The sequence below is a fragment of the Dryas octopetala genome, chromosome 6, assembly GCF_963921425.1.
Source record: "Dryas octopetala chromosome 6, drDryOcto1.1, whole genome shotgun sequence".
NCBI classification, from domain to species: Eukaryota; Viridiplantae; Streptophyta; class Magnoliopsida; order Rosales; family Rosaceae; genus Dryas; species Dryas octopetala.
Genome location: NC_141371.1, coordinates 5,565,956 through 5,579,276, shown reverse-complemented (window position 1 = coordinate 5,579,276; position 13,321 = coordinate 5,565,956). Strand labels below are relative to the sequence as shown.

Sequence of the window (13,321 nt, the reverse complement as noted above, 5' to 3'; positions counted from 1 at the left end):
TAAGTAGTAGATGTCCTCTCTTGGTTTGGTTTTAGCTATTAGCCCTATTGTTGCTTCTCTAAAAGTTTACTTGAACTGCATTGTATAATATTTTACAATTGACTGATGATGTACATGCAGTTTTTTTGTCTTAGTTCTAACTAAGGTTGAAAATATATGTCCTTAAATTTACGGATATCGAAAAATATCGATGTATATCAATATAAAAAAATATCAATTTAAATCAATAAAAACATAAAATTTACTAATAAAATTATATATATGGCATAGAATACCCTATCTATATATCTTGTACACTATTATAAGTCTTTTGACATTAAAAATCCTAATTTATTTAATATTATTGTATTGGAAGTTTTATTTTATTTAATATTGATAGTTTTTTGACTATCAAGTTTTTATATCTATTTAGAAATTTTATTTGTTTCAAACTAAATATGGTGCAACAATAAAGATATATAGAAGATAAGTAGAGGTGTACAATGGGCCGGGCTGGGCCGTTAATAAGTGGGCCGGGTTGAGCCCTGCCCATACATATGGGCTGAGCTGGGCCAATGTTTTCTATCACATTGGGCCGGGCCGGGCCGAGCCCGTTTTGTGTTGAGCTGGCCCGTTTATACTAGTATTTTTTTTTAAAAAAAATTTTAATTTACTATTAGCTTTGTTTCAATTTTTAATTTTGATTTTGGTGGTGAAATTGGATAGAAAATAGAATGAAAAAGTAGAAAATTCAAAAATTTGATAGAAAATGAAATGACATAAAAAATTATTTGATTTATTAAATAATAATAGAAACTTAAAATAATTAATCGGACCGGCCCGGCCCGGCACAACTCGTTATTGGGTGGGTCATGGACCGGACTAGGCTTAAGGTTTAAAATAATTAGGCCGGCCCAACCATAGCACAAAGCACAAATGGACCGACTTTAAATGGGCCGGGCCGGCCCATTGTACACCTCTAAAGATAAGTATAGGAGATTGCCAATGTGGCTACTTTATAAAGATAGAGTTAAGCTGTGCGTTTTTTCTAAACTATACAGCCCATCAAAACTTCTTTTATTGAAAGAAGGAAACAACAAAGAGAGAAGACGACGTCGTCTTGTCTCTGTCGCGAGGCTTATGCCTGAGACCCAACCCACGAGGCTTACGCCTAAAACCCAACCTAGATCTTGCCGTTTGTAGAAATGCATACGCTGATCGTGTCACTTTTCCCTCTTAATCTGCTGAAATTTACCAAAATTGAATGATATTGCCGATATATCGAAGATATTTCTTACCAATAATATAAATATCGGCAGTTCGATTTTATGATATTTCACTCGATATTTCAGCGATTTTGCCGATATTTTCATCCTTGGTTCTACCAAGCTACCACTCTTGTTTTGACATAAGCACCTACAACAGGGTTTAAAGTTTAACATGCCATGTTGTGGTTCAAAAGAACAGGCTTTGATTTGATTTTGTTTTAATTAAATTCTCCCTAATGTGTGATGAAAGATACACACAATAAAAAAAGAGTTAAATTTTATTCTTGGTCCCTATGATTAGGTCAAGTTCTATTTTTGTCCCTATATTTTCATTTATTATTATTTTGGTTTTGTATTTTACAAATTGTTGCAATTCAGTGACACTTTTAGCATTTCCGTATATAATGACACTTAGCATTTTGCCCATTAAGTTATTAAATCTGTCCTTGAATTACTTTAGGACAAAAATAACAATGTTTTGTAAAGTATAAGACTCAAACTATAACGGTTTGTAAAGTACATGACCAGAAGTAGACGTGTTCTTAAATTGCAATGGTTTACACATTATATGATTATAAAAACAATTAAAAGTATAAGGACGAAATTAAAACTCGCAAAAATGAAATTTGACAATAAAAACCATCATTACAGAACAAAAATTTAGGGGGTGTTCCCAATTTAGATTTCATTGGATTTTAAAAGTCCAATGAAATTTAGGTGTCCCCCCAACTCAAATTTTAATGGATTCCAAAAAAATCAAAGTATCTCAAACTCAGATTTTAATGGATTCGAATGAAATCCAGGTGTCCTAAAAAAGTCATAGATTTCATTAAGTGAAAGATTTAGATATATTTGAATGCATTTTTTATACATAATAAATTTTATGAGAATTTCAATTAATTTTTTTAAATTTTAATAGATTCTATAGATTTTAAAATCCATTAAAATTTAAGTTGAAACCCTCTAGAGGACTAACATTTTCTTGGATGGATATTGCGGAGCCCAAGGCCCAATGCCCAATGCCAATGGCCCCAATGCTCAAAGGCTACAGCTGGATAGACTTGGGCCACACACCGCACACAGCATCCTCATTCAACAAAGCGCGAAAGCTGGTTACTTTTCGAAGTTTCGCAACGACGAACACCCTCTCCTCTCTCTCTCTCTCTCTCTCTCTCTCTCTCTTACACACTCCCTCTTGATATCTCACTCTGATCTCTCAGCTGACTTCGCTCTCAATCTCTGTTGAAAAACAACAGCCACCAAGAAGTGCTATAGACTCAGTCCTAAACCCAAGCCAAAAGCAAATTGGCCGCTGTCATTACACCCACTGTAAGCAGCCCTTTGCTCATCATTTTGTTATTTTAAAGTTTGGTTTCCTCTCGATTCTTGGTTTAGGTGACTGGATTTAATAAGATCAAGTGGGTGCTAAAATATGGTTGACTGGCGATTGTGATTAGCTATTACCGCTACTGTTGCTTTTGTAAAAGTTTACTTTCAATCTTACGGATGAGCTTACTTCGTAATTTGCATCATTATATTAAGCTCGATCATCTCTGCCCTCCACAACCATCTCTTTTTTATAGGTTCTACACCACATTGTGTAATTGTAATATATGCAATTGACTGATGATATAGTATTTTAACACTCATTATTGCTATTGCATCTGAAACAATCAATTACTTGTGGGATTTCTGCATGTTTTGTACATTTGATATTGTGAAAATTGAAGTTTACTGGATACTTAAATTGGGTACTAAGTCAATCATAAGATATGGAACTGCCTCCAGATTAAAAATGTAACTGGGTTGACAATGAAAACCTATAAGATGGGGTCTTTAACTTGTGCTAAAATTTAAATCTCAATTCTTTAAAACCAGAGGCACTATACATGGGCCCTAAATTCATATTAAAATATGTAGCTTCATCCCACACCACACAATGAACCATTAGAAAAGTGTATATTATTGCAATATTGCTTCCCTCACATTTCTTATATTTCCATTTTCAAAGCATGTTTAATACATAGCCGGCACTCATGCATGTTTAATATTGCATGGAAAGAACGAAGATATTTGATATAAAATATTGGATTTTGTTTTGCCTATCTGAAGAAGAAGAAGATTCTGCATAATTTCATTTTCCTGGCATATAAACAACCTAATAGTCCAGATTGCCCAAGACCAACTTCGGGCCTAAATCATTTTTAAAACACCACCATGGAAGATCCCAGATTTCTTATTCTTTTGCTGTTTGCAGCCATGTTGGCTGGGAGTCAAGCACGGTTACTGGGTTTGCAAAGCTTAAGGCAGGGGAGCTCCTTGAGAGTTGAGGAGGAGAGTGACTTGTTGGTTTCACCAAATGGAACTTTCTCCAGTGGATTTTACAAGGTTGGCACCAATGCCTCTTGTTATTCAATATGGTTCACCAATTCTGTCAATAAAACAGTTGTCTGGATGGCTAACAGAGATAGGCCAGTTAGTGTAAGAGGGTCCAGGCTAACCTTCCACAGAAATGGCAATCTGATCTTGACTGATGGGGTTGGTTCAACTGTATGGTCAACCAACACTTTCTCTAATGCAGGCACCGAGGCTAAGCTTCTTGAAACAGGAAATTTGGTGCTGATCAACCAAGCAAAGAGGGTCATCTGGAAGAGTTTTGATTTCCCCACAGATACACTTCTACCATCACAGAGACTTGTCAAGAACACAACCTTGGTGTCCATGAGAAGTCAAGGTACATACTTATCTGGATACTATAATTTCAAATTCGATGATAATAGTGTGTTATATCTCGTCTACAATGGCCCTCTACTTTCAAGTGTTTATTGGCCGACTACAGATTCAACTGTTTTCGTTTATGGCAGAACACCTTACAATAGCTCTAGAGTAGCTGTTTTGAATGAGGTTGGAAGATTTTTATCGAGTGACCTATTGGAGTTCAATGCATCTGATTATGGGGTTGGTCCAAAGCGCCGGTTAACAATGGATTATGATGGTATCTTAAGATTGTACAGTCTAAATGAATCAACTGGGCTTTGGGGAGTCTCATGGTTGCCTGATGGTGTTGATGCTTGCCTGGTTCAAGGCTTGTGTGGTGAATATGGTGTTTGCACTTACAAACCACAACCTACTTGCACCTGCCCTTCTGGTTTCTCCCTAACCGATCCTTCAGACTGGTCCAAAGGCTGCTCACCTCCCTTCAATTTGACCGCTGATACAAACAAGTTGGACTTCATGCAGCTTCCTTACACAGATTACTATGGATATGACTTGGAGACCTATAAGTCTGGAATTTCTTTTGAAGAATGCAGAAACTCATGCCTAAAAGATTCAAAATGCAAAGGATTTGGATATGCACTGGACGGAAGAGGACAATGCTTTCCCAAAAGTCTTCTCCTTAATGGATTTCATATGCCGAATATTCTCAGCATCATTCATATTAAGATCCCAAAAGGTTTTTATCTAAGCGATTCTGAAGACCTAAGGAAGCTAGAAACATATGATTTGAACTGTTCAGAAGCGCAAGTTACCCTTAGAATTAGTGATCCTGAAGTGGAAAAGAACAATAAAAATCGGTACATGGAATACCTGATTGGATTTGTAAGTTCCTTCGCAATAATTGAAGCAATCTGCATCGGTTTGACATGGTGGTATGTGTTCCGAAAGCAGGATCATGAGGAATTGGCGAGTATGGGTTACATGGCTTTAGCCATGGTATTCAAACGTTTCACCTATGCAGAACTAAAAAGAGCCACCAACAACTTCAAACAGGAGGCAGGAAAAGGGGGATTTGGAACTGTCTATAAAGGGGTTCTGGATGATGGAAGGGTTGTAGCTGTGAAGAGGCTAGAAGGCGTCTTGCAAGGAGATGCAGAATTTTGGGCAGAGGTGAGTGTGATAGGGACTATCAATCACCGGAACTTGGTTAAAATGTGGGGTTTCTGTGCTGAGAATGAGCATAAGCTGCTGGTGTATGAGTACCTGCAGAATGGTTCCTTGGATAGAATCTTGTTCTCAGATCTGGAATTAGGATTGGAGCAGAGATATACTATTGCACTAGGCACTGCAAAGGGCTTGTCATATTTACATGAGGAGTGCCTGGAATGGGTACTTCACTGTGATGTAAAGCCTCAAAACATACTATTAGATGACCTTCTTGAACCTAAGGTGGCAGACTTTGGTATGTCAAAGCTATTCAGAGATATCCATGGCATCAAGGACATGCATGGCACTGGGTTTTCGAGGGCGCGGGGTACCAGAGGTTATATGGCCCCAGAGTGGATGATGAACCTGAAAATTGATGCAAAGGCAGATGTCTACAGCTATGGGATTGTTTTGTTGGAACTGCTGAATGGAAAGAATGCTTCTATTATGCTTTCAGCTGCTGCACAAGAGTACAATGAATGCAACCAATTGGTACAATGTGTGACTGAAAAGATCAGAAAAGAAGGGCTCGAGGAAGTAATTGATCCTAGACTACACCATGAGCATGAATTCAATAAGAAGAAGCTTGAAAGATTGATGAAAGTTGCTCTCTTGTGTGCACAAGAAGATCGCACTGCAAGGCCTGCCATGAGTAAGGTTGTGGAACTTCTACTTGAAAATGATGAGTAAAGGCGTAGATGAACACCAGAATAAAACTAGAATCTAAATGTGTAGTAGATTATATGTAGTATGTACATTTTATATATTTCCAAGTTCAAACAAAATGTAATCAGTTATAACGATCCCTGCATTTCAGCTGAATAAAATTGTGATTCCAATAAGAAGATTCCAATAAGAAGTTTTAAGTTTTCGTAGTGTTATTGGGTTATTAGTGTCATTCCATTACAACCCTTGGTTATTATTACTCAGTTATAATCAAAATATTGCGAAAAAATAATACATATACAAATATTCATAAATTTAAGAAATAGGCCAACTAGCCTTTTAACTAGAAAAAATTAAAATTGATTTGTTTTTTTTTAAACCCTGATCTTCCATGGTTGAGCTTGCCTGAAAATGGGGGGTTTTGTGCAGTTGCCCCAGTTTAAAGCTTTTTATTCTTCACCTTTGACAATTCCTTCTCAAATTCCACAATTCTCCCAATGAAATTTTTAGTAAATTTTTTTGGCCGGGGTTTTTGTATACTAAATTCAAAAGGCCTTCATTTGGCCTTTAAAAAAACCGTTAAATTTTAGATTTATTAGCTTAATATGAATTGCATTGACTGTTTGGTGGGGAAGAATATCAAGCAAGAAGAATGAAGAGCACAACAGACATATAAGACAGCCCAGTGAACAAGCAAAGGCGTTGGTGGTGTGGATGCATGGGTCTTCTTCTGGGAATTCAGTGCTTACAGGTTGGTGTTTGCGGAAAACCCTGCTTTTGGATTTGGGTTTTTCTGTTTTTGCAGAACATATGAGTTTGGCTGAATTTGATTCATTAGTCTTTAGTAATGATATCATTATTGATTGATGGCATCTTAAGATTGTACAGTCTAGATGAATCAGCTGGGCTTTGGGAAATCTCATGTGTGAAAAAGATGAAAATCCAATACGAAAATCAATGATTGTGAGAGATTTGCATACACATGTTACACTAAGAAAAAGTTTACCTATCCATATATACACTTATATATCTATCTCGTTAGGACGACTGATGAGAGAGAAGTGTGTACACTTACATCCGTTACTAAGGGCATGTTGGTATCTATTAAAAAACAAGGAAACATGTTTTAGTCCATAAAAAAAAAAAAAAAAAACCTCCCAAAAAAAAAAAAAAAAAAAGAGCAAAAAACTCAACGTCGTTTTTTCGCGTCTCCGCCTCCCTCAGTCACTCCCTCACTTGCTCCCCAACACATTCCAGCAATCATTTCAGAATCGAATACCAAAAGCCTCACCGCACTTTACCTCCAACTTTCTCGCCATCCAAACAAGCTACCTTTCACTTACTTCCCCTCACTTTCCTCCGTTTTCCCGCACAAGTATCTCTCGCCTCAGAGTTCACCCACTGTAACCAAACTTTATCTGCAAAAGGTATGAACTTCACAAGAGTTGTACTTCTCATTCTTTAGTTGAGTGATTACTGATTACTTTGATTGGTGCTTCATCTTCTGTAGATTTATGGTTTTAATCAGTTTTGACTACATGTGTAAATTTATTTTGTATTTGATTTGATTGCATGGCTTGCTAAGGGATTTGTGTTGGTGGCAATTGCGTAATAATTCGTCGACTTCTCTGAGTTTGTATTATCTACTGAGAAATTTTTGAGATCTTGAAAGGCAATATGGCGGGTTGTTCTTCGAGCTTTGGAATATCAAATGCTGTAACCTTGCGGAACGAGGTCGCTTTGAGGAAGATGGGTAGTCAGAATTTGATTTTTGATAGCGTAAGGTTTAGGAATGGTGGAAAGGAGGTAGCTTTGCAAGTGTTCTGTAGGAACAGTAGCTTTAGACATGGGCTGAATTCAATTTCCATGAAGAAAGACCGGAATTTTGTGATCATGTGTATGTCGCAGCCTCAGGCTGAATCACAATCTGGGTTAGGCGCAGTAACGGTTTCAAATGAGGTAGGTGATGCTGTTGTAGGAAAGGAAACTAGGATTTTGGAGAATGAGTATGGATCAAAAACCAAAGATGATGGTAATGACGGGAATATGTTTGATGGTAGTGGTGATAATGGGAAATACACAAATGGTGGAGGAGGAGGAGGAGGAGGAGGTGGGAGTGGTGGAGGGGATGGGGATGATAAAGAAGAAGAAGAATTTGGGCCAATTATGAAATTTGAAGAGGTTATGGAAGAGGTAAATGCTCGAGGGGCTAGTCTGCCCTCTGATATGTTAGCGGCTGCCAAGAGTGTGGGGATTCGAAAAGTGCTTCTCCTTAGATATCTGGATTTGCAGGTATAGCTCTACTAAATTTCTTTCAGTAATTCTGTATCAAATTATCAGTGTCTTCTGAACTAGTGATTCTTTCTCCTAATATGGTGACATTTAAACTGTAGGGGTCAGCCTGGCCTCTAGGCTTTGCAATGAAATCATGCTCAATGCTTCGCGATCGAATGCTAGCTGACCCATCTTTCCTTTTCAAAATTGGAACAGAGGTGTGTTAAGCTTGTTTTGATATAATTTTACTCAAATTATCCATCTACTTATATGGTAGATGTAAGATGGTACCATATTCGTTCATCAAAAAGGAAACATGGGTGGTACTGTATGTATCACCTATTATGAAAGGGAAGAGTATCATCAACTTGAATATGTCACATCTTAACTATCCCTTATATGCATAAGATCATCTACGAGACTTTGACATGGTCTTGCCACTGCCACATTGTTCTTGTATAGATATAATAATCATCATTCACTCAATGTGGCGCAGATAGTCATTGATTCTTGTTGTGCTACATTTGCTGAAGTTCAAAAGAGGGGCAAAGATTTCTGGGCAGAATTTGAGTTGTATGTTGCAGATCTTTTGGTTGGGGTGGTGGTTAATGTTGCTTTGGTTGGGATGCTGGCACCCTATGCTCGTATTGGGCAACCATCATTATCAAAAGGGCTCCTTGGGCGCATGCAACATTCTTACGCAGCTCTTCCTAGCAGGTTAATAGCTCATGCAAAAACAGTACTCAAACCTTTATATCAGTGCTCTTACAATTTGTTTATGTCTCATAGTATTATGATACTTTGTTCACATCTCCTTTGTAGAAATTAATGAGTGTTTATTAAGTTTCTTGAGTGATCCTCTTATGCAGTGTATTTGAAGCTGAAAGGCCAGGATGCAGATACTCTGTCAAGCAGAGAATTGCCACTTACTTTTTTAAGGTAAGATTTATGCATATCTTAAACAAATGATATGTTATTTCTTGCTTAATTATTCTTGTTGATCTAATCTTTCTGTTCTCAGGGCATCATGTATGGATCAGTAGGCTTTGCATGTGGTATTATTGGCCAAGGAATTGCAAATTTAATCATGACTGCGAAGCGGTACACTTCTTGTGAAACATACTACTAAGTTCAGCAGCATTTCTGATATGATCATTCCTCACCAAATTATTTTCTAAATGTCAGGAGCATAAAGAAATCAGAAGAGGACATACCTGTGCCACCTCTACTTAAGAGTGCAGCTCTTTGGGGTACGCATTACTTCCATTATATTTGTTATAGGTTACCAAGATTATTGTTTTGTTATGTTATTGGATGCGCTTTGCTGTCCATGAGTTTATATCCTCGTTGTTTCCCCAATGTTTCTGTTTCATATGGTTCTGGTTGACAATTGTTGTATGTTAGTTGTTATGTGTGTTGTCTATTTCAATAATCAGTCTTCTTTTTGTACCCCAAACTACTAGGTGTTTTCCTTGCTGTCTCTTCCAACACCCGCTATCAGATTGTCAATGGACTTGAACGCTTGGTTGAGGCGTCGCCTTTGGCAAAGCAGATCCCGCCGGTTGCAATGGCATTCACTGTTGGTGTACGATTTGCAAACAACGTTTATGGTGGGATGCAATTTGTGGACTGGGCTAGATGGAGTGGGGTGCAATAACTTGATGAGTTTTAGTGGGGGAGGTTCTCTTCTAAACATAGGGCGGGGGCAGAGTAAAACTTTTCTGGTGATATGGCTCTATAAACGTCATATTTATTGATGTTAAGAAGATGTCTAATTATATCATTTCTTGTCAGATTTGCAAGCACAAAATCATCAATTGGGTATTCAGCCCCTTAAAAACTTCCAATCCTGTTAGGATAGTTTGATCCTCAATGCTTTAATGTAATATGGAAAATGCTGAGTAAAATGTCTGACATTTTTTCTCCTATTAACAAACCTGATGGATGCATTCTATATTATGAGATCGGGGAGAACCTTAGTTCCTTGGATTTGTTGCCTGTGCAGATGTGAATGGTTAAAATTGGCACCATGCCTGTAATTGCATTGCGAGTGATGCATTCGTTTCTTTCATTTAAGCCACTCAGACTAGGTCAAAACTTCTAGAACTCTTTCTAATGTGGAAAAACAAAAACAATGCTTGCTCCCTTCCATTTTTTTTCCCCCTATGTTCTTTTTCTTTACCTCCAAGAATTGGCTCAAATGGCTTGTTCAAAGTCTACCCATAAATTAGACCAAAAAAAAAAGTTGACCCAGAAAACTAGTTTGCGGGTTCAAAGATCACGCCAGAAAAATGCAGCTCTCTCCATAAGTAAAAGACATGGATCAATTTTTGAGAAGGATGTCTCAATGTTCAAGCGACAACGGGAAATGATTATGACAAGAGGAGCTATAGAAGTTTTGACCTAGAATCAGGTCATCTCCTTTAAGCTATACAATAAAGACAACCTTCAGTTAAAAGAAAGAAAAAACAATGGAAGGGACCCAACTTCGACCCCCTTTGACCTTCCTTGTAACCAAAAACAAAACAAAACAAACCGTGGAAGGGTTTCAATTGTTATGTGTGAAGTTAAGTAGTTCCATGTTAACTCCCTTACTTTGGGAGGAGTAGTTAATTAAGACAAGTCCTCAATTTATATGGGATATGCATTTTCCTTGATTTTATGAGCCAACAGTTATAAGTTATAACTAGTTCTGAATTCAACAAAATTAGGAAAGCCTTTACCCGCAGGAATCGGAGGGAGCAAATATAGGCATTAATGCTAGTTGTCAGTCCAACAAACCACAACTTACACTCACAGAGCACCACAATATATACAAGAAAGAGTTAGAGAGAGAGAGAGAGAGATGGAGCACGCGACACATTCTTCATCAAGGGAGCTAGACTGTCAATCATCCCCTCCTCCCAAAAGACCAGTTGGAGGATGGAAAGCCATCAGATACATACTAGGTGATTATTCATGACAAACTTTGCATTTATGATTGTCTTCTCATTTCTATATCTTTTTTTTTTTTTTAATGTTTTATATGTGACATATATCCCAATGTGGGATTGAACCCCAGCTCTGTAATTTGTGTTTTTGAAGGGAATGAAACCTTTGAGAAGTTGGCTTCCATGAGTTTGGTTGCAAATTTGGTGCTGTATCTGCATACCAAGTATAACTTAGACAATGTAGTTTCAGCTGATGTCTTTAATATCTGGTCTGGTTCATGCAACATTGCACCATTAATTGGTGCTTTCCTTTCTGATAAGCACCTGGGAAAGTACTATACTCTTCTCCTTAGTTCAATAGCATCCCTCCTGGTAAGAACCTATAAATAATAATACCATTACATAAATTCTGTAAGGATTCTATAAACTCTTCTTAATTATTTCAATTTGACATAGGGCATGGGGACCTTGACCTTAACTGCAAGTCTACATGAATTAACTCCCTCTGCCTGCAGTGGACAGACCCAATGCCAACAACCCAATACTTGGCAGATGGGCGTCCTCTGTTCGGGTCTCGGGCTGCTGGTTATCGGATCCGGAGGCCTTAGACCCTGCAACATTGCCTTCGGAGCTGATCAATTCGACACCACAACAGAGAAGGGAAGAGCACAGCTAGATAGCTTTTGCAATTGGTGGTACCTCTTGTTTACTCTGGCCCTTGTGGTAGCTCTCACTGGTGTGGTCTATATTCAGACTAGTATCAGCTGGGTTTTGGGTTTTGCCATTCCAACTGGCTGCTTTGCCCTCTCCGTATTGATCTTCTTGCTTGGCCGCAACTTGTACATACGAGTAAAGCCCAAAGGAAACATCTTTGGGGACATTTTCAAGGTAATTACAGCTGCTTGCAGAAAGTGTGGTTCTAATTCTACTGGCCAGTCCTTTTATGATTCTCCTTCAGTAGCTCGAACAAAGAGGCTCAAGTTCTTTGACAAGGCTGCTATGATCTTAGACCCCAGTGAATTGGACAGCCATGGCAAGCCCAAGAATGGTTGGAGATTATGCAGTGTGCAACAAGTGGAGCAACTCAAATCCGTCATATGCATTTTGCCTGTTTGGCTAAGTGGGATCGGTTGCTTCATAAGCATGCAACAAATGTCATCTTTTGGGATCTTTCAAGCCATCCAAATGAAGAAATCGATCGGACCCAGTTTCCAAATCCCACCAGCCTGGATGGGTCTCGCTCCAATGGTTGCACTTTCGATATGGATCATCATCTACGAGAGCATTTACATTCCTCAAATGCAGAAAATGAAAAACAACGACATTGATGGTAGTGGAAGGTTGACAATGGAGCAAAGGTTCAAGATTGGCATTGTGATGTCGATTCTGTGCATGGTGGTGGCTGGGGTCACAGAGATTAAGCGCAGGGACTCAGCTTTGGAACATGGGTCGTTCGAGTCACCTATTAGTGTCACATTGCTTGTGCCACAATTTGCCTTGGCAGGTCTGATTGAAGCTTTTGCTGCAATAGCGTTGATGGAGTTGCTTACCACGCAGTGGCCACAGAGCATGAGGACTTTTGCTGGGGCAGTGTTCTTCCTCAGCTTGTCCATTGCAAGCTACTCAACCACCATTCTTGTTAATGTGGTCAAGAAAGTGACTGGGTTGAATGGAAAGTCCTCATGGTTGGGTGGTAATGACCTTAACAAGAACAGGCTTGATTACTACTATTTCACCATTGCTGCTCTTGGGGTCATAAATTTCTTGTATTTCCATTTCTTTGCGCGCCACTATTTGTCCTCTACCGTTGGTGACCCTCCCAAAAAGCCATCTGACTGTGATCTGGCTTGTTGGTCAAAGAAGTACTCTTCCTTGGAGGTTGCATAATGTGCAAAGTTTTAGGGGTCTACTTACAAAAAGAAGATGATTTGTATCTTTTTTTTTTTTTATTGGTCAGAGATTTGGATCTTTACTATTTACTGACTAATTGTGATCTGGCTTCTTTAGTATAGTTAATTGTGTTTTGCTGGCAAGACATTTTTGAGAGTTAATTTTTTCTAGTCATGACGATTGATTAAAGATTAAAATTGTGTAATTTTCGAATGCAACTTATACGTGCGTAAAATAATTAACTCTGCAAGCTTTTGAAATTAATATAAATGATGAGAATGGTGAGATAATGAATTAAAATTGGAATGAACCCAAAGTTTAATTCCCTTCAAACATAATTAAAAAAATAATTAACTCCCTTCTCATAAATCATGGCAAAAAAAAAAACTC

General features: G+C 38.1%; 2 protein-coding genes and 1 pseudogene across 6 annotated transcripts; all 3 read left to right on the top strand.

Annotated features, from left to right (window-relative positions):
- The first annotated feature begins 2,433 nt into the window (after positions 1 to 2,433).
- LOC147281567 (putative receptor protein kinase ZmPK1) lies at positions 2,434 to 5,975 on the top strand. 2 transcript variants are annotated; one of them, XM_086248591.1, is made up of 2 exons: positions 2,434 to 2,576; positions 3,505 to 5,975. In XM_086248591.1, exon 2 carries the CDS (start codon positions 3,507 to 3,509, stop codon positions 5,859 to 5,861), a length of 2,355 nt encoding a protein of 784 aa, XP_086104717.1. In that variant the 5' UTR covers positions 2,434 to 2,576; positions 3,505 to 3,506; the 3' UTR covers positions 5,862 to 5,975. The 2 variants fall into 2 exon arrangements, with proteins under 2 accessions (XP_086104717.1, XP_086104716.1); XM_086248590.1 differs by lacking the exon at positions 2,434 to 2,576 and having other exon boundaries at positions 3,465 to 5,975.
- A 537-nt stretch (positions 5,976 to 6,512) lies between these two features.
- On the top strand, positions 6,513 to 10,102 carry LCD1 (reticulata-like protein, putative (DUF3411)). Of its 4 annotated transcripts, none has more exons than XM_086247472.1 (8): positions 6,513 to 6,588; positions 7,510 to 8,129; positions 8,231 to 8,329; positions 8,608 to 8,828; positions 8,981 to 9,050; positions 9,133 to 9,212; positions 9,297 to 9,361; positions 9,575 to 10,102. In XM_086247472.1, exons 1-8 carry the CDS (start codon positions 6,552 to 6,554, stop codon positions 9,766 to 9,768), a joined length of 1,386 nt encoding a protein of 461 aa, XP_086103598.1. In that variant the 5' UTR covers positions 6,513 to 6,551; the 3' UTR covers positions 9,769 to 10,102. The 4 variants fall into 4 exon arrangements, with proteins under 4 accessions (XP_086103598.1, XP_086103600.1, XP_086103601.1 ...); XM_086247474.1 differs by having other exon boundaries at positions 6,522 to 6,588; positions 7,423 to 8,129; XM_086247475.1 differs by lacking the exon at positions 6,513 to 6,588 and adding an exon at positions 7,078 to 7,264.
- Positions 10,103 to 10,956: 854 nt separating this feature from the next.
- Positions 10,957 to 12,928, top strand: LOC147281565 (protein NRT1/ PTR FAMILY 2.8 pseudogene; annotated as a pseudogene).
- Positions 12,929 to 13,321: the final 393 nt, after the last annotated feature.